This window comes from Schistocerca cancellata, chromosome 8 (genome assembly GCF_023864275.1).
Source record: "Schistocerca cancellata isolate TAMUIC-IGC-003103 chromosome 8, iqSchCanc2.1, whole genome shotgun sequence".
Lineage (NCBI taxonomy): Eukaryota > Metazoa > Arthropoda > Insecta > Orthoptera > Acrididae > Schistocerca > Schistocerca cancellata.
Window position 1 is genome coordinate 293171125 of NC_064633.1, and position 27842 is coordinate 293198966.

The 27842-nt window shown below is 38.3% G+C and overlaps 1 protein-coding gene across 3 annotated transcripts in view; it reads left to right on the top strand.

The window, feature by feature from the left end:
• The window catches only part of LOC126095235 (ribosomal RNA-processing protein 8), an 84882-nt gene extending 57504 nt beyond the window's left edge, over positions 1–27378 (top strand). For 2 of the 3 annotated variants that reach the window (XM_049909983.1, XM_049909985.1), the window contains exons 3-5: positions 2757–2918; positions 9762–10001; positions 26646–27378. In XM_049909983.1, coding sequence (XP_049765940.1) covers positions 2757–2918; positions 9762–10001; positions 26646–26856 — 613 coding nt within the window. In that variant the 3' untranslated portion in view covers positions 26857–27378. Of the gene's footprint in view, positions 1–2756; positions 2919–9761; positions 10002–25965; positions 26020–26645 lie in introns of those variants that run through there. The other variant, XM_049909984.1, reaches the window with a different exon arrangement.
• Positions 27379–27842: the final 464 nt, after the last annotated feature.

Sequence of the window (27842 nt, forward strand, 5' to 3'; positions counted from 1 at the left end):
TCGTGCCTGTCAGCATGAGGGGAGCTGCACAAGCAGACAATTGAGGATGAGATGGAATTCCAAAACACTCATCTGCGATGCAAATTCCCATAACATGAAAATAGTTCTGAAGCCATAAAACCTGGACTGTGGAGCAATGGAAGAAAGCCAATTGGTTGGATGAGTCTTGTTACTCACTGTCCCAAAATTCTGGTGAATTTATGCACAAAGAGTGAAACGGCTGCAGTTTGATGATACCATATCATGGTATTCTATGGCCCCCATTGTTACTCTGCAAGATGACATTACTCCCAAAGGCTGTACAACCACTTTTAGTTATCAGATCCATCCCATGGTTCAGTGTTTGTTCCCTGATGCTGAGGCTGTGTTCTAAGACAACAGGCCTCTGTTCACATAGCTTGCATCATCCATGGCTGGTTTTATGATCACAGGGATGAATTGTTGCATCTCCTCTGGCCTCCACAGTCACCAGATCATGATATTATTGAGCCTTTGTGGTCTGCTTTGCAGAGAAGTGTGCATAATTGCTTTTACCTCCTTTATTGTTACCTGACCTTTCCAATATTTTGCAGCAAGAAAACCATACAGGACCTGAATTTGTCCATTCTGAGATGACTGGAAGCAGTTTTGAATGCCATCATGTTTCCTGCACCATATTAGACATACTGTATTTACTCGAATTTAAGCCACACTCGAATCTAAGCCGCACCTGAAAAATGAGACTCGAAATTAAGGAAAAAAAAATTTCCCGAATCTAAGCCGCACCTGAAATTTGAGACTCAAAATTCAAGGGGAGAGAAGTTTTAGGCCGCACCTCCAAGGCGAAACAAAGTTGGTCCATTGTAATATGAGACACAATTTAGGTCGAATGAATGACGATACAGCTACAGTAGTTTGGTTTGAGACGTAAGCTTAGCAGTTAAGCTTTACCAGGTAACCATTGCTATGCGTCAGGCGCTCCGTCCGTATTTATACGGGTACCCTTCGTTTTTCACGTGCTTCGTCTGGTTTGAATTGATAGCTTATTTTTCTTTGATCTGATAAGTGCTGTTCTCTTTGTTATAGGTGTTTACGTCAATCTGAGCTGAAAATGCATTACTGTACTGTGTCATGCATTGTTTGTCGCATTCTGATAATGAATGTTTACGAACTGTCGCCGCTCGCGGCATGGTTTGCTTTTGTGCGTGCTACCGCCGCTTACAATTAAAGAAAAAAAAAAGAGAGAGAGGAATTGTCTCAGTAGCGAAACAATGGCAAGAGACTGCTATTTGTTGTTATTTACCCTGCTGCTTTCTTTGTTAATGATCAACAAGAACCAAGTAATAAACTGCGTATGATAGAATATGTTCTGAACGAGAGTTTAGTGAAAATTTTTCTCCGTTTGAAAATCTTTGCAGACGACTCTTTAGTACATTACTTTCTGCACAGAAATTAGAGTCATCTTAGATTCAAAAATCTAGTCAATTGCCGTGCTTCATTTCTGACTGTATCCCTATTAGGCATAAGAATAATACGAATATAAACATGATATGATATGTGTATACTTCCGCGTTTGCTGTTGTCTCACTCTAGTTTCGTAGTTTATTAGCCAGACAGAATTTAAATGAGATAGGAGCAAACACTAAAGAATACATGGCAAAATGTTTATATTCGTATTATTCTTATGGTGAAGACAATACTGCATGTGATTCACAAAAGTTCCCATTAGCAACCATCTCTTCTCACAGGTAGGAAAAAATTCAGATCGTAGAATTGGCCATACTGACAAACATCGCAAACAGTCTTGCCAGTCGGACTTTCGTAGTACATTGAAAAGCTGCTACATTCGAAGATGAACAATACGGAATTTGTATTTACTTCGTTGGATAATGTATGAAAATGCAGTGGTCGAAATTCGGGGCGGAGAAAAAGGCTCGTCTTCCGCCTTTTTTTTTTTTTAATTTATTTACTAATGCAGAGGTTTTGGCGCCAGTATTTATCTTTGTGCCTGCAAAGCATGCCTGTGTAGCGCTACATATATTCGACGGCAGAAGTTAGTTGTGGCGGCACCTACCAACATATTTCAGAACTTCCGCTTACTTTGCACTCGATTCTAAGCCGCAGGCGGTTTTTTGGATTACAAAAACTGGAAAAAAGTATGGCTTAGATTCGAGTAAATACGGTAGTAATGTTAGAGCACAGCAGTTTATGGTAGTGAGCAATGGATTGTGGGAACACTGGAAAAGAAAAATCATAGTGTTTGAGATGTTGAAGATGTAGAAAAATATTGAAAATTAGGTGACTGATGGGATCAGGAATGAGGAAATTCTCCACAGAATTGGCAAAGAAAAGAACATATGGAAAACACTGACATGATGACAGGACAGAATGCTAAAAAAATGTATTAAGCCATCAGGAAATAACTTCCATGGTACTAGAAGGAGCTGAAGAGGATAATAAATTGCAGGGGAAGACAGAGATAGGAATAAATCCAACAAATTGAGGACGTCGGGTACTCTGATTTGTGGTGGGTCACATTAAACCAGTCAGAAGACTGTTGACTCAAAATGGATATAACAGATATAGTGTATGCATATTTTCTTATTTGCAAAGAGTTCTTTTATCATATAAATGGTACACACAGAATGTAGACAATTTTGGGACAGTGGCATGTGTTATCAAAGGCACACTTTATTTGTCATTGCACTGTTTTGTTAAAATGTGATGTTTGTATGAAGTGATGCGTGTTGATTGTTTGTCTTTTTTTTTTTTTTCAGGTACATAAATGAACAATTATACAATTCAAAGAGTGAAGAGAGCAAAACATTTTTCCAGAATAACATTTCCACCTTTGAGGCCTACCATGAAGGCTATCGACAGCAAGTATCTAAGTGGCCACTGAATCCACTGAATGTAATAATAAATGCGCTTAAGAAAAAGTAAGAACTGTGTCACTTGTTTGTTCTTTGTGTATGACCTTTAGTGTGCTAAGGAATGTGTGAAATGTTATCTAATTATAACTTTTCTTGGTCACAGATCAAATTCCTTGCTCAGGATCAGAAAGAAATAGGTTGGGGAAGGTCCAAAAACAAGTAGGTCCCTCTCATCTTGGGACTGAGTGATCTGTCCATCTGTTTTAACTCATACCATGAAAATTCCGTAAACTAAGATAGCGTCACATATAAAAATATGTTCCTATCAGCACTACCAATATTTTAGCTCCTAAGGGTAACACTGTCAAGCCATTATGTCTCATAATTTTATAGTTTCCTCAAATGAATGTTCCTTTTGATTTAATTTCTAACATTGCCCTGCCTTTGATTTTTTGACACTCTCACTGTGTTTCAGTTTCAGACGCTCTTGTCTGTATCTAAATTTTGTGTACATGCCGGAAACTATGAGTAGTTACTGACTGAAATGACAGGAAAAAAGAAATTAATGGCAGAGCTTGACTAAAAGAAGAGAGCAGTTGATGCGACACATTATGTGGTATTGAAGGAATCGTTGGTTTGGTAAAGGAAGGCAGTGTGGGGGGTAAATACTGTAGGGGGAGACCAAGGCTGTACTAAGCAAGTTCAAATGAATGTAGATTACAGTAGTTGCAAAGAGATGAAAAAGCTTGCACAAATAAGTCTTTGTATTGAAGACCACAACAGCAGCAGCTAATATTTTCCACAAATTTACTTAGTTCATAAAATGTCCACAAAAAGTGTACTAGTCATCAGTAGATGTTGTCTGACCAATCCTGTAATTTTTTGCCTGTTTGGCCGCACTTTATTTTGCCAGTCTGCCAACTCTGTTCTGAGACACATTAGCTACGCTCAAAGCAATATCATATGATGTTGTTGGGGTCTTCAGTTTGAGAATAGTTTGATGCAACTCTTGTATTCATACCTCCCTCTCCAGTGCTCCCCCACCCACCCATACTTCTTTTCGTTACTAAATTGACTATTCCTTGATGCCTCAGGATGTGTCCTAACAACCAGTCCATTTTTTCAGTCAAGTTCTGATTCAGTTTGATTAAGTACCTCACTTTTTGTTATTTGATCTACCCGTTAATCTTCAGCATTGTTCTGTGGCACCATGTTTCAAAAGCTTTCTTTCTCTTCTTGTCTCAGCTGACTGTTGCCCATGTTTCACTTCTGTATTCCATTATCCTTATCTTACTTGTTCTTGTGCATCTTATAGACTCCTTTCAAGACACTGTCCCTTCCATTAATCTGCTCTTCCGAGTCCTCTACTGTGTCTAATAGATCTACAGTGTCATCAGAAAATCTCAAAAGTTTTATTTCTTCTCCCTAAACTTTAATTACTGCTCCAATTTTTTCTTTGGTTTCCTTTACTGCTCGCTCAAGTGTACAGATTGAATAACATTGGGGATAGGCTACACCAACCAGACCATAACACCACCGCCTCCGAATTTTACTGTTGGCACTACACATGCTGGCAGATGACGTTCACTGGGCATTCACTATACCCACACCCTGACATCGGATCACCACATTGTGTACCATGATTCGTCACGCCACACATTTTTCTGCTGTTCAATCATCCAATGTTTACACTCCTTACACCAAGCAAGGCATTTTTTGGCATTTACCGGCATGATGTGTGGCTTATGAGCAACCGCTTGGCCATGAAATCTATATTTTCTCACCTCCCACCTAACTGTCATAATACTTGCAGTGGATCCTGATGCAATTTCGAATTCCTGTGTGATGGTCTGGATAGATGTGTGCCTATTACGCATTGTGACCCTCTTCAGCTGTCGGCGGTCTCTCTCTGTCAACAGATGCGGTCGGCCTGTATGCTTTTGTGCTGTACATGTCCCTTCACGTTTCCATTTCACTATAACATCGGAAACACCGGAGCTAGGGATGTTTAGGAGTGTGGAAGTCTCGTGTACAGATGTATTACACAAGTGACACCCAATCACATGACCATGTTCGAAGTCCATGAGTTCCGCGGAGCGCCCCATTCTGCTCTCACGATGTCTAACGACTCCTGAGGTCACTGATAAGGAATGTCTTGTAGTAGGTGGCAGCACAGTGCCCCTAATATGAAAAAGTATGTTTTGGGGGTGTATGGATACTTTTGATCACATACTATACAACTGAACTATCATTGTCAGCACTGGTTTGCTGTTGAATCTGATGAGAACAATCCTAACACTGAACTGTTCACAGTAGCTCACTCTCTGTCCTACTTTGCTACTCATAATGAATTCTATTCCCATTATAGCATTTTCTGCTGCTGTTGATATTTGATATTCATCTGACCAGAAATCATTATCTTATTTCCAATTAACTTCAGTTATCCCCACTACATCTAGATTGAGCCTTCGCATTTCCCTTTTCAGATTTTCTAGCTTTCCTACTATTTCAAACTTCTGACATTCCAAGCTCTGACTTGTAGAATTTTGTCCTGTCATTGGTTAATCTATCTTTTTCTCATAGTGAACTCCCCCTTGCCAGCTCCTCCTGGAGATTCAAATGGGGAACTACTCTGGAATCTTTTGTCAATGGAGAGATTGTCATGAAACTTTTCAATTATGGGTCAGATGTCTTGTGGATACACATTATGTGTCTGTAATGTAGTAGTTTCCATTGCCTTCTGTATCCTCAAGCTATTGGTCATTGCTGATTCTTCCACCTTTTAGGAGCCGTTTCCCACCCCAAGGGCAAGACTGTGCCATGAACCTCTGTCTGCTCCTCTCCCTTCTTTGACAAGGTAGTTCACAGAGAGAGGGTGACTTCTTATGCTGGAAGTCTTCAGCTGCCATTATTGATGATTTTATTCAAAATTTAAGCAGGAGCTGGGTTCGAACCTGGGACCAAGGATGTTTTGATTATTAAAGATGCTACCCCTAAACCACTGGTGAATGTATTTCATATATGACTACAAAAGTCTGGTTTGAGCAGTAGCTAAGCTCATACTAACTAAAAGGTTTCACATAAAATATTTTTTTTTCTTCTTAGTTTGTGTTGTTAATTAGTTCAGCCAGCCTCGTTCTATGTAGGAATGGAGTACTTCTGAGATCCTCTTTGGCACCTCGCGTGGTGTTGGTAGCTTCATACATCACCTGCCATGACAGGGTTTTCTTCTGTGAAACTCTGTCTGCCACAGACTGCCATAAGAGTACTTCATACAAATAATAAAAATACAGAACAAATACTTGAATGTACAGGGCTATTCAGAAAGAAGGAACAGATTTCAAACATTTATTGTTTCCAAACTACAAAACACCTAAACACAATTCCAAAGTTCCCAGATAGAGAAAATTTCAAATTTTTATGTATTCAATGTGAGCACCATGTGTTACACAACAAATATCAAAACAGTGGCTCATTTCCTGCCACACACACGAAGCAGCTGGTCTCTCATTACTGAATTCAGAGCTTCAAAAATGCAGTGACGCAGACTTTCAAGAGTGTCAGGCATAAGGGGGGATAAAAATGTGGTCTTGTACGTAACCCCACAGATAAAAGTCACAATGTGTGAGATCTGGAGACCTCTGAGGTCACCAGTCATGAAGTTCATGTTTTGCTCCTGCTCTTACAATCCAACATCCTGAAATGGTGTCATTCAGGTAACATCAGACGTGCTTAGAGAAATGAGGCAGGGCACCAACTTGCACCAAAATGGCATCATCTGAATCATCTTCAAGCTGAGGAAATGATTAGTTTTGTAGCATGTCTACATAGGTTAGTCCTGTCACAGTTCCCTCCATGAAGAAGAAAGCAACAGCACCGACTTGTATTTGGAATATGTACCCAGACTGTTCAAATTTTAAACTGTTGTCTGTCCAAGAATGTTGGAATTATGGTGCTACCTTTTGTAATTTGGAGATATACCTGTTTGAAATCTGTTCCTTCATTTTGAATAGCTCTGTATGTAGGATGCCCACTACATATAAATAACAATCTTTTGGGCTAGTCTTGTACTATTTAATCATTATTAAAATTATAATAAAACAGTTGTGCCCATTCTTGCTCATTTATAGACGATGATGATACAGAAAATTTTGCATCTCTAAAGTTTATGAGAAAATTCACAAATTTTGTACCACACACTATCTGAATAGTTTCCTTAACCCCATCATACAACCCTTCAATTCCTTCATTATTTATGGAAGTATTGAAAGTCTCTTCGGGTTTGCTGCCGGATCCTAAAATCAACTTGACTCGATATTTCGGCGATCCAACTGGATCCGGCAGCAAACCCGAAGAGACTTTCAAGACTTATCACGCCGGGAAAGCCTACGTAGTCACATTTATGGAAGTAGTTGACATATAAACATGTACTACTGTGGTGGGTGGGTGTTGGCTTCTTGTCTATATTGTCTATGATAATTCATTCAATATTCTGTTCATAGAAGCTTACCTGCATTGCTATTTTCTTATTCATTATTAGACCTGCTCCAGCATTACCTCAGCCCCATATTTATGCACAGGACACTTGGGCTTGGGCCCAGGATGGGAAATTCTTCGGGGCAGCAAGTTTTTGAGCAAAAAAAAGGGGGGGGGGGGGGGGAAGAAACCATGGTGATAGTTGTGGGAATTCTTATTAGTGAGAGGGAAATGGAAGGTAGCCAGATGGAAGTGTGTGCATCATGCAACTGGCAACATTGTCTCTGCAATATTTTTGTTTGGCTAGGCACGGTCAGCTCGAAAGGTGCCTGCAAAAGCAAAATTCAAATTGAAATGCAGTTAGTAAAGCTCGTAAGTGCATTTCTGAAGTGAAAGGAAAGAAAGCTGTGATTAAATCAGAAGCAACAGGAATACTGCAAAAGCTTTGCTCTAAAGATATTGCATTCATCGCTACAATATGATGGGTAGTATTTTTTAAGGCTTCAATGCAATAGAAACTGATCTGACTGAGAAACTGGACTTTGACAATATGACAAATGTGTTTGTCAGTATTTCAGAGGCATTTTTCTTGCCCTGTTATCAGCTTTCTTTGTCAGTATACTAATTGATTTTTTTCCTTTCTACTGATTTATCCTTTGTGTGTATGTGTGCATAATTAATAGTAGTATATGTTTGGCATTTCCATCCTGAATTTCAGACAAGCTGCAATGTATCTTTCTACTCTGAACTCGGTATTTTCTTTTCCAAAGATTTCATCCTTAAATAATATATAACTATTTTAAATAACCTGTTTACAATTTTGATGCTAAATGTTTTTCAGAATGTCCTAAGTTTGGTGTTGCATGGGCGAAAAAATTATTGGGGCCATGGATGTAACATTACCTAAATATGAGGGTGATTACCCTTATTTCGGTACAACAAAAAAAAACAGTCCAAAGTTGAAGATTTCACTTTTTTAATTCACTCAAGTCTAGTTTTGGACCAGGACTCATTTTCAAATCATCATAACATATAAAAAATTGTATTTCTGAAAATGCAGAAATCATATCAAACGTGTGCAAGTGACAGCTACCGTGCATACAGATAGATACTATCTATATGCACTGTAACTGTTGTTTGCACATTTTTGGGTTGTCAGAGGCCGTATCATTGGTAGTGTTGAGAGAGACTGTGCTACCACATGCAAGTTCTTGGAATGTCAGTATTCTGACGTAGATGAATATTACCAGTGGGCTGAGGGAACTTCAGCAATGGCTTCAGGCCATGGACACACTCAGCTATCCCTACACCCACAGTTTGCTACATGAAGTTCAGCTAAATCAGTATTAACAGTATGAAGAGCTGTAGTAACTGATAAACAACAGCAAAAATGCCTCCACAAGATATTGGGAGATTTTACTGCAAAAGTAGTGGCAAATTTTGAGTATAATAGAATGTGTTTCCAGTACAAAGAAAGCAAAAGAAATGAAAATCCCAAGTGGAGCAAAGCACTTATCAAAGTGACAGCATGAGTTTAGAGTAAATGATAAGAGAAACATTAAAAAAATGGAAATGGAGAATGAGAGAGAGTACAATGAAAATTCACTAAGAGAAAATAAACTACTGAGAGTATGATGAACATAAAACAGAAATTTATGTTGTAAATAATAAATATACCAGACACATTCACCCCCAGCCATATTGTGTTGCAGTATCTTGTTGGTTGATTTTACATAACACAGAGTGTAGAAAAACAGTGGTTAAAAGCTAGTAACTTAATGTCTTAGTGCCATTACATGTATCTGTAATCTGCACATCAATCGACTACGGATAATTGATCACCTTTTCTCATTACTTTTTATTCTTTTCATCCTGGAATTTATGTTAGCGTAACAGAAACTTTCATTGAGCTGACATCACATTTCATTTAAAATAACAAACTGCATAACAACAGTGAAGAGAAAACTGTACAGGCTTTTGAAGTCTTCCTTAAATGTTTGTATAGTGCAAAGAATTAATCAGAAATATGGACATAATAATGCTTCAGAAGCCATGAGACTTGTAAACAAATTTTAAGTTTAATGAAAGTAAAGTTGCCTGGAGATGGTGAGGTTTCAAAGAGGGAGCAATACTGTATTTATTCAACTTAAAAAATTGAAAGATATTTATGAACCTCCTCTCTGGATAGTTCTTTTTTTAATTGTTAACTAATTATGTAAGAATTAAAATTCCAATCAAAATATTTGAGGTGCATATAAGTGCTGTAAGATGATAAAAGTCGCAGCAGATGTAATTGTTTTTGAAGATTTGTTGATGTGGCAACAGAAATTGTACTTTCATAGCTGTTTTTGAGAAAATGGTTTCCTTACATATCTTCTTGCTCCTTCCTTATTAATAAGTCTTCAAATACTAATACTTTTGACATTTTTGTAGGCCTACTAAGACTGTGATTGCTGATTTTGGCTGTGGAGAAGCCAATTTGGCAAAATCATTACCTGATCACAAGGTGTATTCATTTGACTTTGTTGCTACATCCGATGTGGTAACACCTTGTGATATGTCCAACACACCACTTGAAAATGAGAGTGTTGACATCGTCGTCTTTTGCCTGTCACTTATGGGAAGCAACTTATCAAGTTACATCTTGGAGGCTAATCGTGTTCTCAAGAATGGGTAAGAAAGTCAAAATTAAGTACATTTTTGTGTGTTTTGTTTTTGTGTGTCAGTTTCTTGTTCTTGAATTCACAGCTTCAATAATGCAATGTCGTAGACTTTCAAGAGTGTCAGGCGTAGCAGCAGTTACGACAGAAACCACATGATCAACGGAAAATTTTAATTTGGTTACCAAATTTGATATCTTTTTCTCCCCCTCATGTTTAATGAATTTAAATGGAGAGAGCAGTAGAACAGTTTAAAATTTGAACAGTCTGGGTAGATATTTCAATCACAGCCACATTAGTGCTGTTGCTTTCTTCTTCGTGGAGGGCGGGGGGATAAAAATGTGGTCTTGTACCTAACCCCATATATGAAAGTCACAATGTGTGGTCTGGAGACCTGTGAGGTCACCGGTGATGAAGTTCATGTTTTGCTCCTGCTCTTCCAATCCAGTGTCCTGAAATGTTGTCATTCAGGTAACATAGAATGTGCTTAGAGAAATGAGGCGGGGCACCATGAAGTCATCTGAATCATCTTCAAGCTAAGGAAACAACTAGTTTTGAAGTATGTGACTGTTCAAATTTTAAACTGTTCTACAGCTCTCTTCACTTAAATTCATTAAACATGAGGGGAAGAAAAAGAAATCAAATTTGGTAACCAAATTAAAAGTTTTCGTTGATCGTGTGGTTTCCGTCATAACTGCTTACATTGAAAAACTGTCTTATGAAGTTAGATATTTGCATGGCTACATTTTTGTGATATGTCTGTAATTCAGGTATTATGTATGGGATACCATTTTCCAGTGGGAACACCGTAAGGGAGTAGCTACAAAGATTATGCCCCTTCTTTAATAAGTTGTTTCCTTGAAGCGTGCTTGTGATCAAGACAAGTAGTGATTTGAGGTTTTTGAGTACTGACTCATTTATAATTAACCCTTTCCACTTCACTGTTAGAACTTATCCAAGATACAGATTTTCCACTTTGTTCCAATGGAAGATTGTCTGACACGCTGTTCTTGTTAGTTTTTTTCATCTGCTCTGCTATAACATGTTTTCAGTGCATTTCATCACATAGTACCAACTTTGTTCAACAGAGAGTGTAAGTTGACCACTCTATGTGCTTAGTCATATGTAAGTGATTGTGTCCTTACCACATAATTTTTGCTTTTATAGAGATGGCAGGCAGAAGGCATATATATGATGATATTTGGGAACGGCTTTTGAAGGATACTGAGGATGAAAGAGAGTTTATAGATGAGCATGAGAAAGAGGAATCTTTTTCCTTACAAAATGGTCTGTTGCAGTGAACCTAAAGTTAGTGGTAAAGAAGAAAGAGAATAACTTATGATATATCACATGTAACGGGAAAGTCTGTGAAATACAGAAAATGTCGCCTCTAACAAAACATTCTGTGCACACTTACGGAAAGATGTTTCATTGAAAGAAGTTAAGGCATTTCTTGGTGTAATATTGAGCATGACTCTGAATTCAAAGAGCATGTTAGATGATTATTTTACCAAGAGCTTGAGTAGACCAAACCCAATTCTTCAGGCACGTTTTGTCTCATCTCTGACTTATTATTACTGCCATAAATATTACTGTATTAGTATCATTAAGTAATATATTAGTTTATTTATCATCTTTACATTAAAACATAACACTTTGTTAGATGTAATGTCCAATCATAACCACTTGTTATTGACAGAAAAGGAACCCTTGGCCATTTAATGAAACCATTTTATTTTAAGTAACTCAGAATTACACTGAGAGAGACAGAATTTCACCTACTTATAGCAAATTACAGTACAGGTATGTAGAGTAGAGTACAAGGTAGACATAATACTATAATAATTGCCAGACAGGGTAGCCACGCGGTCTGATGTGCCTTGCCACGGTTCCCGCAGCTGCCCCCCATTGGAGGTTCGAGTCCTCCCTCGGGCGTGGGTGTGTGTTGTCCTTAGGGCAAGTTAGTTTAAGTCAGATTAAGTCGTGTGTAAGCCTAGGGACTGATGACTTCAGCAGTTTGGTCCCATAACTTACCACCACAACACAATAATCATAATGGTCTCCAACAGCGTTGAACTTAAAAATGCAAGGTACTAAATTATTTCCTGTCAACATACTTTCACCATAGAACAGCAGCATTTCTACCTTATCATCATGCATGTACTTCATACACCTCTACACAACAAAAATTGTATTCACAATGTGTACTATGCCATGCAGTTGCTAAGTTACTCTGATGTCTGTCTACTGTATGCAAAAGCAGCAAGAAATGAAGTGCATAGGGGAGCTGGGGATTTACCCGTTTGCTTGAGTCAGAAATTGTAAACAGATGCCACACCTTTACTACAGCATTACAATGGGTGCAAACAAGGCAATAAACAGCTCGGTTTCTTCACAAACTTTGTATTGTTTATCGTTTGCACATCTATGTTCCGTTGACAAAAATGGTACAGTGTGATAACTTTTTGACTAGCTCATGGAGAGGGTAAGTGTATTCTTAAATAAAATGTTCATGATTCCATTTTTAAAACATCTAACCCTTTCCCCATATCTCCTACATCTGTGGGCATGCATAAAATGTATACCCACAGCAAAAATTACCCAATGGTATTAAAAAGCATTGGTTGAAACAACTTTTAATTTAACACACCAGAAAAAGTTATTTTGGGTGACCAAGATAAATGGGACACCCTGTATATAGTGAAGTCGCAATGCTAGAAAAGTGCAGGAAACTGTAAGGAGAACTACAGAGGATCAATGCTTGGTGCAGAGTTTGGTTGTTGACCCTCAACATAAACAAATGTAATGACTGCACTTACTGCAGAATGACTTATTATTGTGTGGTTACATGATTGCAAAATAATAACTGGCAGCAGTCACATCCATTACAAAACATTGTATTCACTCAAAAATGCAATGAGAACACCAAAGGTTATTACTGAGTGGCAACATGGTTGCCTGTGATGTCAGTGTCAGGTGGTGGATACGTGTATTCTAGTAACCATGGTTTCTCCTTTTGCTCCTCAAAGTAAAGTGCATGCACAAAGCAGTCAAACAGACATTGTTAAGTGAATATATTGTACCAAAGTAATATTCAGTCAAGAAAACTAATAAATTCCTCAGTAGAGGTAGGTCCCTCTCATTTTAGAGCCTGAGCCTCTCTCCTAGCACAGAAGCCGAAATTGCAATAGCATAATTAAATAGTTATAACTAAACATAAACATAACACCATTTTAAGAAATTATAGAGGCTGTGATCTCATCTTCCAAGAAGTTAGTAGAGTCACAGGTATTTCACCCAGTATTCGACTATCTGTTATGTGTTAAAAACAATAGTAAAAGTGCTTTGTTCAGTTTTGATTATTATATTTTCCTGTGTGGTACTTCCTGAAATAAAACTATTGAGGCTTTTGTTGCCACTTGCTGACATATTGCCTGTGAGCTTCTGTCTCATGTTCATCAGTCAGTGCATTAGTAGGACATTTGAGCAGTCCCCTTGCCAACATAAGATTTGCTGTAGTGGTAGAAAAGGACAAACAGCTACCATTTCTAGGTGTGTTGTTTACAAGGCAGAGAACCTGGAATACAGTGTGTACCAAAAGCTGACACATACAGGCCATTACATGCACAAACTGTCAAATCCTCACCCAAGCCAGAAAATTGGAATGATTGATATGCTTGTAATGCACGCAGTACAAATATGTGAGCCTCAGCATTTTAGATGCAGGATGAAACACCTGGAAAGCATCCTGTGGAGGAAGAGATACTCCACCAGATGCATAAAAAATATCACAAAATGTAACACTCAGCGAAGTGACACAACAAGAAAAAGAAATATTGGGTAAGACCTTTCTGCCATACATCCCCGGCATGATGGGTGGAGTCAGCTGTATATTGGGCAAACATAGTATAAAGACTATTTACAAACCAACCAAGAAGATCAAAGAAAGTATCAGATTGGGTAAGGACAAAAGAGGCCAACCTGCAATAACCAGCCTCATAATAAAATTCTCTGACATGAAAGTTCTCACTGTGAACAAGAACTACCATGCCTGATTGTTTAGAGAAGCCATAGAAATCGACAAACATGAGAGTAGCTTCAACAAGAAAGGGGAAAGCCTCAAGCTAAATGGATCCTGAACTCCCATGCTGCAGTAAAACATTGTTGCAGGCAGCAAAGGAAGAACCACAGTGGTAATGGCCAGGGAATAGCTCTGACATTTGCATGATAGGTACATACAATCTCTGGGTGTGGGCAACATGTCAGAACAATCACTAAACGAAAGTTGGCCAAAGAACCCAAGACAGAAGCCAACAGGCAGTGTGACAACAAAAGGCCACAAAAGCCTGAACAATTTTGTTTCAAGAAGTACTACATTGGCACTACAAACAAACAAAACTGAACATAGCACTTTCATTATTGCATTTAAAACGTAACAGATAATCAAGTCCTGGTTGAAATAATTGTGCCTCTAGTAACTTCTTATTATAAGAGTCTGCAGTGTGTTTATAATTTTTTAAAAATAATCCTGTGTTTGTTTTTAACTGTTTCATTTTGTTATTGCAATTTTGGCCTAAGATTTTATATGTTATGACATAGAAATAGGTTAAAAATATGTTCTTGTAAGGCTGTGTCACTCTTAATGGTATTGCAGACAGTGGTTGTTATTGACAATCTGAGTAGACTTCATAGGCTTTGTTGACAGAGTAACTTATGATACTCTTCTTGAGTTTGCAGCCAAATCTTTCAAGTCAAGTCAACCCAATATTTTGACAATATTGCAGTGCCTGTGTTATTCAGAATTGATAAGGCAACCACTCTTGATAAGCAGGAAATCCGGGTTCGAGTCCTTGTCTGGCACAGATTTTCATTATACAACTGATGGTTGTCCCTATTCACAACTGCAAATACATTTCATGTATTTCATAACAGCCATAGTCACCGCAGTGCCTGTCCCTTTTGACATGCAAGCATGCTCAAAGGAACATTGCATCGTAATTCAGAATAACACAGGCACTGCGGCACTGCAGCCTCATGTTTATCTGCTGACACTCTCAAGGACTTTCACTTTAATGTCTCCCTTGTACGAGAATATACATAATGGATGTACGAGTACTCATTGTTGACATATGGTTGACGACATATGGAAGTTTGGTTCTGGCACTGAGTCGTGATCAGAGAGCGTAATGGTAAGGCCACAGCTTGTGATAAGCAGGAAATCCCAGTCCAGCACAAATTTTTATTGGTGTCATTCCATTATACAGCTGATGGTTGTCCGCATTCGCAACTGCGAATACATTTCATGTCCACCTGGCCATCACCTTCAGATAAGTTGCAACTATTGCTGAGTCTTGATGACCTGATGTTATACTGGAGTGGGCACAGTCAGTAAATTGTACTCAGTGCATGTGGCAAGTGCTGGTCCCACTGCAAAAGGTACAAGTAGTAGCACTTGTGGTAGAGGCAAACAAAAACAATGTATTTCTGCTCTCATTATATTTCATTGTGTGCCACGCAGATAACCAAGGCTTTGCAACCATGGATTTTCGGAATGTTGTAATCTTATGCAGCAGTAATGTTCCACACACCTGTCCCAAAAGTATTAATAGTAAAGCAACTATTGTAGATTCAGATTACTGTATTTCCTATGATGGTCTAAACACCAAGGCATGGTGGATCTGCTTCACAGAGTATCAGTTCCATTTATATATGATGGTGATTAAAATGAGAATTTTTAAAATGCTGTAATATTTTCAATTGGAACAATGAACAAGAGACTCGAATGTCATTTTTCAACGTAGTCTCCTTGATAATGAATGCGCATATTCTACCACCTTGAAAGTGCATAGATACCTCAATGAAAGAATTCTCTTGCTTGTGTGGGTAGCCAGTCATGCAGCACTGTTTTCATCTGTTTGTCACTACTGAAATGCCTACCTCCTGTTGCAGCAGACGAAAGTCATTAGGCGGAAGGTCTGGTGAATTAGGAGTATGTACCAGACTGATGTGGCACCCATTTTGCAGACATCTTATTGAAGTGCAGCACATTGTGAACAATGTGCTGAACTAATACTTATCTTCAAACTTGTGGCTATTTTGTTCAGAGTTAGATGTCTGTTCTCCTGTACAAACTCCTCCACTAACGCAATGTTGTCACCCGTTGCTGTGTGCTAAGCCTGCCCTTGTTTTGTTGCACCCTCCATCGAATTTACACCCCTTTTAAACTTCCTACACCATTTGTACACTTGCTGCAATGACAAAACATGAATCACCATACTGCACTGTCATTGTAAAATGAATTTCGGTTGGTTTGCCACTTCACTATACAAAAAATACATCACAGATCACTGCTCAATCACAGTGCATGTTGAAGTGGGACGGCTGTTTTGTTGGGGGCACTGCTGACTTCTCCCACATTTTAGCATCACTCTGCCACCTACTGGTCATTTTCTGAACCTCAAGAAACACTTCTGCCTCCTACAAACTCCTCCACACATCTTTTCTAAATTTTATCAAACTTTTGAGATTTTCATTTGAATCACTCTCATATAGACTTCAGATGTTTAATTTCTTATGGTTAGCTTTGTGCATCAGATATGGCCTTTTGAACAGCACAGGTATTGAAACAGAATGGATTCTCTCAGAAAAAGAAGACTAATACTGGAAGTGCAGCAAGATGAATCTACACCAGTTGCTATCTACTGTATGCTAGGAGTGTATCAGCTAATACTGAGAGAATTTTTAAAAAAAATTAACATAAAAACTGTGTTTTCCCTGCCAGATAAGATTAATGCCCTTTTGAATTCAGTTTGAGATGATGTGGGACTAAGAAATCCTGATGTTTGTAAAATACCACCACTTTGGTATAGCATATATCAGTGAAAGTATTTGTACTGTTGAGCACAGGTGTGTGGGTCATACCGCCAAACAGGGTGGTTGGTTTGATGAAGCTCCTAATGTTAGTCTATCTCGTAAGCCTCTTCATCTTTGCGTAACTACCACAATCTACACACATTTGAATCTACTTACTGTGTTCAGGTGTTGGTCTCCCTTTACGACTTTTACCTGACACCCTTCCCTCCATTACCAAACTGATGATTTCTGATGGCTCACAATGTGTTCCATCAACCAGTACCTTTGCTTTGTCCAGTTGTGCCATAAATTTCATCTTTATCCAGTTGTAGTCAGTACCTCCTCATTTATTATTCGATTTACCAATCTAACCTTCAGCATTCTTCTATACACGCAAGGGACAACATTGCAAAAACATGCAGTGCTGAAGCATGACTTAGGCGAGGGTCATGCAATCAAATATAATGAGACATAAGTGGTTGGTGCCACTTCTCGTTACTGGGATTGTGTCCTGAAGGAATACATAGAAATTAGGCTGGCTGATAATCTTATTACTAGGTACAAGGACTATCCTGAGAGCAAGTTGTGTAACCCTGGGCTGCCCAGCATTAAAACACTATGTTCTCAATTAGCAAAATAGTTTGATGATTAGTTATGGCAGCAATATGTCCTTTTTGTTCACCTTCACCCTGGCAGCACTGCTAGTACCTTTTGGAAAGCAGGCAGCTCTCATGGCAATTGGCACATGTGCTGAGTACTCTCCTGACCTGTATAGGGATCCTGGCTCCAGTGTAGCATCAGTTCAACAAGAGTCAGCAACAGCAGTGTTTCACCTGAATATGAGAGCCAGGTGGGCCATCAAACCATTGCGTTAATTTGACTTGAATATCTTGCTGCAAACTCAACAAGAATATAATAATGACATAAGCATATTTGTCATTTACAAGCAGACTGAAGCCAGTCAATGTGGGGCAGAAAGAACAATGTAAGATATGGATTCAGCCAAAAAGAGAGTAGGTACAACTGCAATTATTTTGTCAGAGATGGCACTTTTCCACCTCTTTAACAGAGTATATGCTTTGATAAATGTTTGTGACTAGTTCTCCAGAACCAGGATTTCAATCGAGATCCCCACCTCTTGTTAGCAGTCATTTACCAATTGCACTACCTCTGCATTTGAGTTGGTCTGCCAGGGCGTACACACTTAGCATAGTTGACAGCACACAGTGCATGAAATTCAGGAATCTGGGATTGAGTCCCAGTCCAGCACAATTTTAAGTTGCCACTATTATTCACATGTCCTTACGAGTTTTTACATGGTTTGTCAGCCTGTTATGCTGTGCTTGGATGGATATATTTTTTTATTTTTATATAATGCTTTGTCTCCATATGCAGAGGACATATCAGTGAGGAAGTTGAGGCTTCAAATCACTACTCACAGATGTCTGCATCTGCTTCTACATGCATACTCTGCTCTGCCAACTACTGTGAAGTGCATGCCGAGGGTACTTAGCATGGTACCACATGTTGTGAATTGGCAGGAGCCAATTCACGGAGTTTGGAGGAAGCCGAAAGGCACGCGATTAAGCTCACGCAGGCTGGCGTGAGGTCTGGAACAGGTCGGAGAAATAAGACTAGCAAAACAAGAGTAACTGGTAGAATACTTAACTTTAATCCACAATTGTAGAACATCTCTCGTTACTGTACAGGCTTCACAATATTAATTATCAAATGCTATGGCGCCTTGCTAGGTCGTAGCAAATGACGTAGCTGAAGGCTATGCTAACTATCGTCTCGGCAAATGAGAGCGTATTTGTCAATGTAGCTTCGCTAGCAAAGTCGGCTGTACAACTGGGGCGAGTGCTAGTACGTCTCTCTAGACCTGCCGTGTGGCGGCACTCGGTCTGCCATCACTGACAGTGGCGACACGCGGGTCCGTCGTATACTAGCGGACCGCGGCCAATTTAAAAGCTACCACCTAGCAAGTGTGGTGTCTGGCGGTGACACCACACCACATGTTAGGGATTCTTGTCCATTCCAGTTGTGTATGGAGCATGGGAAGAATAGTTTCTTAAATTTCTCTTTATGTGTTGTAATTAGTCTAATTCTGTCTTCACAGTCTCTACAGGAGCAATATGTAGGGCAATCAAAGATTGTAGATTCTTCACTTAATACTGGGTCTTAAAATTTCATAAGTAATCTTTTGTGGGACAATTTGCATCTGTCATCAAGAGCCTGCCAATCCCAGTTTTTTATAAACTTTCTGTAAAGTCAAACAGACCTGTGGCCATTCATGCCATCCTCCTTCGTGTATGTTCAGTATCTCCTGTTACTCCCAATTGGTATGTGTCCGACTCACTGCAGTAATATTCTAAGATGTGAGACACAAGTGTTTTGTAAGCAGTCTCCTTCATAGACCAATTGCATTTTCTCAGTACTCTGCCTGTTAACTGAACTGAAGTCTGCCACCTTGCCTTAGCTATGACTGAGCCTATGTGATCATTCCATTTCATGTCCTTACAAATTGTCATACCCAGGTATTTTTATGAGTTGCATGGTTCTAATTGTAAATCATTGATATTGTATCATAGGATACAACTTTTTTTTTCATTTTGTGAAGCCTAGATCTCTGTAGATTTTAAGCAAGTTGGCAATCTTTGCACCACTTTGAAAACTTCTAGGGATCTGACTGACTATTTCTGCAGCCTTTTTAGACATAACTTAACTGTATATGACTCCATCATCAGGTAAAATTGTGAGGTTGTTATTAATATTGTCTGCGACATCATTAATACACAACATAAGCAACAAGGGTCCCAATACACTCCCCTGGGGCATACCTGAATTTCCTTCTACTTCTGCCAAATACTCTACATCCAAGATAACATGCTGTGTCCTGCCTGCAAAAAGATCTCAAGTCAGTCACACAATTTATTTGAGGCCATGTAGGATTGTACTTTGGTTTGCAAATGTTGATGTGATAGAAAGTCAAATGCTTTTTAGAAGTCAAGAAATAATTGATCTAATTTCCTTGATCCATGGCCTTTGGGACTGATAACTCTCATTATGCTTGATCTCTGAATATGGTCTAGGGTTCTTCAACATATGCACATCAATGAGATTGGACAATTGTTTTGTGGACCACTTCTGTGTCCTTTGTTATAGAGAGGAGTGACCTGTGTTTTTTCCCAATCATTGGGCAGATTTTTTTTATTTAAGGGGCCTATGTATATTATGGTTATGATGGGAACCAACTCAGCTGTAAATCATATATAGAATCAAAAAGTGATCCCACCAGCCTCTGGAGCCCTCTTTAATTTTAACAATTTAAACACACACACACACACACACACACACACACACACACACCCTCTCGTTCTCCCTCTCTCTCTCTCTCTCTCTCTCTCTCTCTCTCTCTCTCTCTCTCTCTCACACACACACACACACACACACACACACACACACACACACACACCCTCACACACACACACCCTATTGGCAATTGTGTGAGAAGTAAACTAGGACAGCACATCTGCATCTTCCTCAGTAAAGAACAATTGAAAACAGAGTTCAGTATTTGTGCTTTTTGCTTTGTACCCTAACTTACAATTCCTGAGTCATTCACTAGTGTGTCTACACTAACTTTGGTGCCACTAAGAGCCTTTACATTTGGCCACAATTTCTTTGGTTTTCTGAGAGTTGTTTCAATAAGATTCTACTGTGGTAGTCATTGAAGGTTTTGCCCTCGTGGCAACCAAACACATTTCATTTACCACCTCTCTATCTGTTGGCCTATACTTTGTTTTACACCTATTTATGCAGAAGTTGTTGTTTATTTAGAGTGACTGTATGCCATGGAGGGTCCCTCCCAACATGAACTGTTCTGATAGGTGCATAACCATCTACTGCATGGTCAACTATTCTTTTAAGCTTGACACATAGTCCTTCTGTATGCTCCTCCCCAGATTTAAATGTTTTGATATGTAACAGAACTGCATTTTTAACTAACTTACTAAATATGTAAATCATCTTATTTGTTTTAGCTGATCTTTCGACTTCCTTTGCTACATGTACCTGATAGCAAGTGACATCGGTTTCAATATGGACATCCTTAAAGAGGTTAGGTCTGTTTATTGGCTTAAGATCCAGTATATTTCCATGAAAGGGAAGCAGTGGTTGGGAAGGGAGTGAGACAGGGTTGTAGCCTCTCCCCGATGTTATTCAATCTGTATATTGAGCAAGCAGTAAAGGACACAAAAGAAAAATTCAGAGTAGGTATTAAAATCCATGGAGAAGAAATAAAAACTTTGAGGTTCGCCAATGACATTGTAATTCTGTCAGAGACAGCAAAGGACTTGGAAGAGCAGTTGAACGGAATGGACAGTGTCTTGAAAGGAGGATATAAGATGAACATCAACAAAAGCAAAACGAGGATAATGGAATGTAGTCAAATTAAGTCAGGTGATACTGAGGGAATTAGATTAGGAAATGAGACACTTAAAGTAGTAAAGGAGTTTTGCTATTTGGGGAGCAAAATAACTGATGATGGTCGAAGTAGAGAGGATATAAAATGTAGACTGGCAATGGCAAGGAAAACGTTTCTGAAGAAGAGGAATTTGTTAACATTGAGAATAGATTTAAGTGTCAGGTAGTCGTTTCTGAAAGTATTTGTATGGAGTGTAGCCATGTATGGAAGTGAAACATGGACGATAAATAGTTTGGACAAGAAGAGAATAGAAGCTTTTGAAATGTAGTGCTACAGAAGAATGCTGAAGATTAGATGCGTAGATCACATAACTAATGAGGAGGTATTGAATAGAATTGGGGAGAAGCAGAGTTTGTGGCACAACTTAACAAGAAGGGACCAGTTGGTAGGACATGTTCTGAGGTATCAAGGGATCACAAATTTAGCATTGGAGGGCAGCGTGGAGGGTAAAAATCATAGAGGGAGACTGAGAGATGAATGCACTAAGCAGATTCAGAAGGATGTAGGTTGCAGTAAGTACTGGGAGATGAAGAAGCTTGCACAGGATAGGGTAGCATGGAGAGCTGCATCAAACCAGTGTCAGGACTGAAGACCACAACAACAACAACAACAACAACAACATTTCCATAATGACTGGACTCCTAAACTATCTGTTCTAGGTAGTTTCCAGAGAAGGCAATTTAGAAATGTTTGGCAAGATGTCTGGACACATCCACCATTGTAATTTTTCCGCCTGATTCTACGGTGATTAATGTCTTCTTCAATTACTACTGTATGGCTGGGAAACATCTGTACTAGTGAACTGATGTTTTCTCTAAAGTCTTCTGTGTGTGGGATAAAACAATGTGTTTATCAAGAAAATCCATTCAACCATGCCATAAAAGCCTGGGAAATTACATACAAGATCTGACAGAGACATAAAAGTTTGTGATGGGCTAAATTGCATGCTGGAGTGGGACCCAAAATGACAATTCCTGTGTTGCATGACCAGTGTGCTACCTGAGGTAATTTTAGAAACTGTAAAATCTAAAATTTACAGTTATGGTAGTGTACATATGGTGATTTATATACCTCTGTTTACTGTTATCCAGTAAATGTACTTCTGGTTATGTAATATCACTTGGTTTTAATTGTATCATTTTTCTTTATGTGATATGAATGAGAACGTTAGAAACACTGCACCAAAATGTAAGTGGAAATTTTTAATGGTGAATTATTGCACTGCTTCATTTTTGATTTGCAATCATAGGATACTACAATTTTTCATTTGAAGACCAAATTTCACATTTTTGTACAGGGTGACATAGAAAAACAGGAACATTTCCCCAATCCAATAAAACTAGAAGTGATTAAGGGAAGAAATTGCATTCATAGTAATTGAAACCTTACAACTTTGCCATTTATGAAACATTGATGGCATTTATCATGTTTAAAAAAATTACGTCCTTTACATGGTATCCTCCTGTATGAATACATTCGTCAAATCTGCTATTGAGATTCCTCATTGACTGATGCAACATCTTAGCCAGGATACCGTTAATTGCATCCTGAATTCTCTATTTTAACTCATCCAGGGTTCTTGGTCGAGTCATGTAGACTTTGCTCTTGGAATAACTCCATAAGAAAAAAAATAACAAACTGATAAATCTGGTGATCTAGGGGGCCAGGGAATGTTAGCGAATCGCGAGATCACACGGTTGCCAAACAATTCTCGCACATATGCCACTGATTGCCGTGCAGTGTCTGCTGTTGATCCGCCCTGTTGAAGCCAGGCTTCTTGAACATTCAGAAAGTTGTTCAGTGCAGGTGCAACAAAAGTTCATAAAATCTCCATGTAATGATTGGCTTTGACAGTTATGGGGTTTCCCTGTTCATTTGCGAAAAAATATGGTCCAATAATGCCATGATGAAACACCACACCATACTGTCACTTTACTAGTGTGAAAAGGGTGCTCATGAATGTCTTTAGGATTTGTCTTTGCCCCAGTAACAGTAGTTCTGTTTATTCACATAACCTGTGAGATGAAAATGTGCCTCATCTGACGTGCACAACTTGTTTAGAAATTCATCATTGTTGTTTATTTTTGTTATCATTTGTTGACTGAATCCTAATTGTATCCAATAATTGTTGTCCTTCAGTTGTTGCACCATCTGTAGTTTTTACAGATGAAATTTTAAATCAAGATGAAGAATGCTGTGAACACTCTCTTGGGACATTCCAACCACTGCTGCTTGCATATGAATTGAATGCGACATCAAATGTTCTTCGTCCTGTTTGTTTCTTCTTGATGGCAGATCCAGTCTCTTCAAAGTTATTAATCCAACATTTTATCAGTGTTACGACAAAAAGCCATCATGGCGTCCTAAATTATAAAAACGTTGAAATACCCTTTGCGCTGCTACCAAACTGTCAGTGTTTTTATAAAACATTTTTATGGCAAACGCACGCTGTTGTCTGTTCCACTGATCAATGAGTACTGAAATGGCAGACTGTTTACTTGCTAACTGTCATGAACCCACAGTGCTGCACTTTCCTATGGCTGCCACTACTCATTTCAAACATCGGTGTTATTCTGTCACACCCTGTACATTTAAAGTAAGCTCTGCCATCTGTTCAGTTGCCTTTTAGAGTGCAGAATGGTAGGCAGCAGAAAAACTTACTGTGATAAACACCAAAATTCTTTCTTGGGCATGTGACCTGACACTTCAGGATACTGCAACAGTGATGAAATTTGCAGGCAGTTCATAGTGGCACCAATCACTGAGAAGATGAGAAAACACCATCTGTAGTGGTGCGGAAACTTACTTCGAGCAGATAAAGAAATAGCAGCAAAACACAGGCTTTCTTAGAAAGTTGGTAATAAGTGGTAAGTGACCTATTGGGAGACCTAGGCAATATTGGCTCCATACCCTTCATACAGACCTATGATAGTTGGCCTTCATCATGACCAAGCACAGAAGGCCTTCACTGTGACAACCAAGACAGTTCATGTTAAGAGCACACAGAGTGCCAAAGAATGGATGCCACTACATTGTGTGGCAAATGCTGAGGTAGAAGACGAAAACTTAAAATGGTCAAATTAACTACATGGGCAAACAGAGTGACCATGTATGGAAGTAACTGTAGATCAGTGAATGACTGTTTAAAACTAACTAAATAGGATGTCAAGGGTGACCGGGAGAAATAGCATTAATACCCACATTTCAATATCCAGTCTGTTGGTATTACAAACTACAACAGTTGATCCTCCAGGAGTGTAAATGTTTTGTCAAAAATAAAAGGTTGTTTTCTCATCACACTTGGCCAGTTTCAGCCTTAGAAAACATTCAGAGTGATATGAAAACACTTAAGAATATATGCATCAAATCCAATTGTGTATGCAAACACTCATTAAAATTGTCAACCACATGGAATTTTTAAGATGCATATGAACTCAAGAAATGTGTGCCTGAAATATGGGGAAAGGAAATAATAATTGCATTGTTCGAGAAGGGAGGCCTTGTTAGGAAAAACAAGGAAAAACAGATTGATAAATGAAGATGTTACGAAGGAACTTTGAGTAGAAAAGTTTAATGATAGAACTGAGAAGAGTAGGTTAAAATGTTTTGGACATGTAAAGAGAATGGAGGATGGAAGAATACCAAATGGCCATATGGAGGCAATTTGAGGTCAAAAGGGGTGACCAGAGCAAAATGCAATGCCTCAATCAAGAACAATTTAAGTTGAAGGAATCTGTACTGGAACAAAATGGTTATAAAAGAAGAATAGTGGGACGACAGGGAAAAGTGGAGAAATATCCAAAATGTCCCAAATGGTCTGATGCTGGGTAAAGGGATGACAAAGATGACAGAACTGCTATTAATGCATATGTTCTTCAGTGTACATGTATCACTTGAATATTGTCTCTGAGGGTGAAACTGGCCAGTCAGATGTGTCCATAAAGTTTGAATTTCAAGTATTTACCATGTCAGTGGAATCATAGTTTCAAATTTTAACATGTTCACAGTAGCTGTGTGTTCTAATGTTATGAAATGTTGACATCTATTAGGAGCAAATTCTGTCAACTGAGTCATATGCCAAAAAACTACATTATTGTTTCTGAAAACAGCAGCAGCATCAATCATCCAACTCAAATGACATGTAGTCTAGATATGACATATGGTGGCATTAAGGAAACTACTGAAATCAAAAAGCAATAAAATAATATTGTATACCCAAGTACAGTATCTGTTAAATGTTGTATTGTTTGCCATCACCTGCCATGACATTACGTGATACAGTTTGAACGTGTCACTGTGGAATGGTAACTTGGTCACCAATAAGCCCTTGATCTAGACATGTCAGTTAGACCCCCACAAGGTGAAGGAAAACATGATTTGTAATGCATAGTAGTAGTACTTTACATTCTGTACAACATGAGGATGACCATTATCTTGTTGGATTATAGCTTTATGAGTGTGTTGAAAGAGGGACAGCATTAAGCTCAACAATGTTGTTAATATTGTTAATACAATAAAATCTTTGTCAGAAGATGGAAATAGGGAGTAAGCTTTGTGAAATGTCACATTCACAATGCATGTGGCAAGAAACTGGTGAAGATTTTATTGCATTGACACGCTGTAAAAACTTTTGTTGCAGTCACAGTTAGCAGTAGCTACAATTCAGTTACTGGAATTATGTGAGCATTTTACAGCATGCACACACACACACACACACACACACACACACACACCTACACACCTTTTGGCTGAAGCTCACTTGTTCAGCAGTCTTTTTGTTGTGCCTGTCTGTGGTGAGTAGCAATCTATTCTTTCCCTAATACTGTCAGGATGTGTAGACTGTGTGAATGAATGCTCAAGTAATTATATACAGCTACTGTGTCATAGAGCAGACAACTGTTGGCTTATTTATTCAGTCATCACAGAATAAAATGTGTGCCAGAAGGTTATCTTGGTTGTTAGCATGTGAGACGGCTCATTGTATAGTCTAGACTAAAGTGGGACTACATTAAAAAAAACCTGAAACTAATATTTCATAAAAATTATTTCAGTGTTAAACAAAAGATATTAAATCTTGATCATTCATGTCCTTGTCTCATATTTACTTACCCATACAAATGGTATTTTTTGTGTAAAATTCTTTTTTTTTAAGATTTTGAGCTCTAATGGTATTTATATTTGCAACAAAAAAGATAGTGGTCCTGTCTGTTCTGTGAGCATTAGATTTTTTTAAATATTGAGCTTGCTTGTACTGAATAAGACATTAACCTGCTTGTTCCCCTTTGCACTGTCTCATTTTGTATTATTTTCTGTTTCCAGAGGCATGATGATGATTGCAGAAGTTGAAAGTAGATTTGAAAATATTGATACATTTATTAAAGACATAAAGAAATTTGGTTTTGCAAATACATTGAAAGATTTCTCACATAAAATATTTTACTTCTTGTACTTTAAAAAAGTGAGTTCAGTGAAGAAGTCCAATAAACTGCCCAGCATCTTTCTAAAACCGTGTTTATACAAGAAGAGATGATTCAATATTGTGTGTGCTGTTTGGATTAGTTGTCATGCTGCTTGAAAGACTTTTATAAGATTGACTTTAAGTAGTTGAGCTTTTTCATATAATAAATTTATACTGCTTTATTGTTTAAAATAGAATTATGTTAATTACATGCGTAACTTTACATTTTCGATCTTCATATTGTGCATTATGTTAAACATATGAATAACACATTTGCAAGAAACTGTTTTTCTCAAATACATATCTTTATGTAATATTATGGTAACTGAAAAATGACAGTTGTCAATGCTATAGTGAGCAGAGGTTGCCACCATCATTAAAACGGAACTCAGGCAGGTTGAAGGGCACATATTGAGTAAAGCAGACCATTTCAGAAACTCTGAAAAAAATTAATCTAATACTTATGTCTTAAGTACAAAAGGCTTTCTCCATTATTTAGGAATGAGCTGATAGCTAGAGAGCTGAAGAACTTTTTATTTTGCCAAACTGTAGCTCTGTTCTGTCTTTGTGCCAATAAAAACAAGAGCCAGTGTTTTTTGCATTTTTGTCATCTCATACAGAGGGCATTTCTCAGTCACCTGACTCATAAAATTATCACTTAAGTGGCAATCACTTAAAACTGTAATTATATGACTGAAGAACATTGGACAGATACTATTAACACACAAGATGACGGCATGAATCAGATGTGGCTAGATAATTAATAGGATGAACATTTATTTTTGAATTAAAACTGCATTGACAACAATTTCAGTCTGGACATTCATCCTCTATTTTGTAGACTTGGCTCCTCTGCGATTCTCCAAAACACCAATGTTACGTTAATAGTAAAATATTTAATGTCCAACCATAATTTTCCATGTTCTGTTATTATAATCCTTTGTTAATAATAAGAAATTAGGAACGATACAGTTGTTATCAAAATAAATAAATTTCCATCAAACAATAATTATTCACCATGCAGTGGATACACAGAGATTGAAACAAGTGGACTCCTT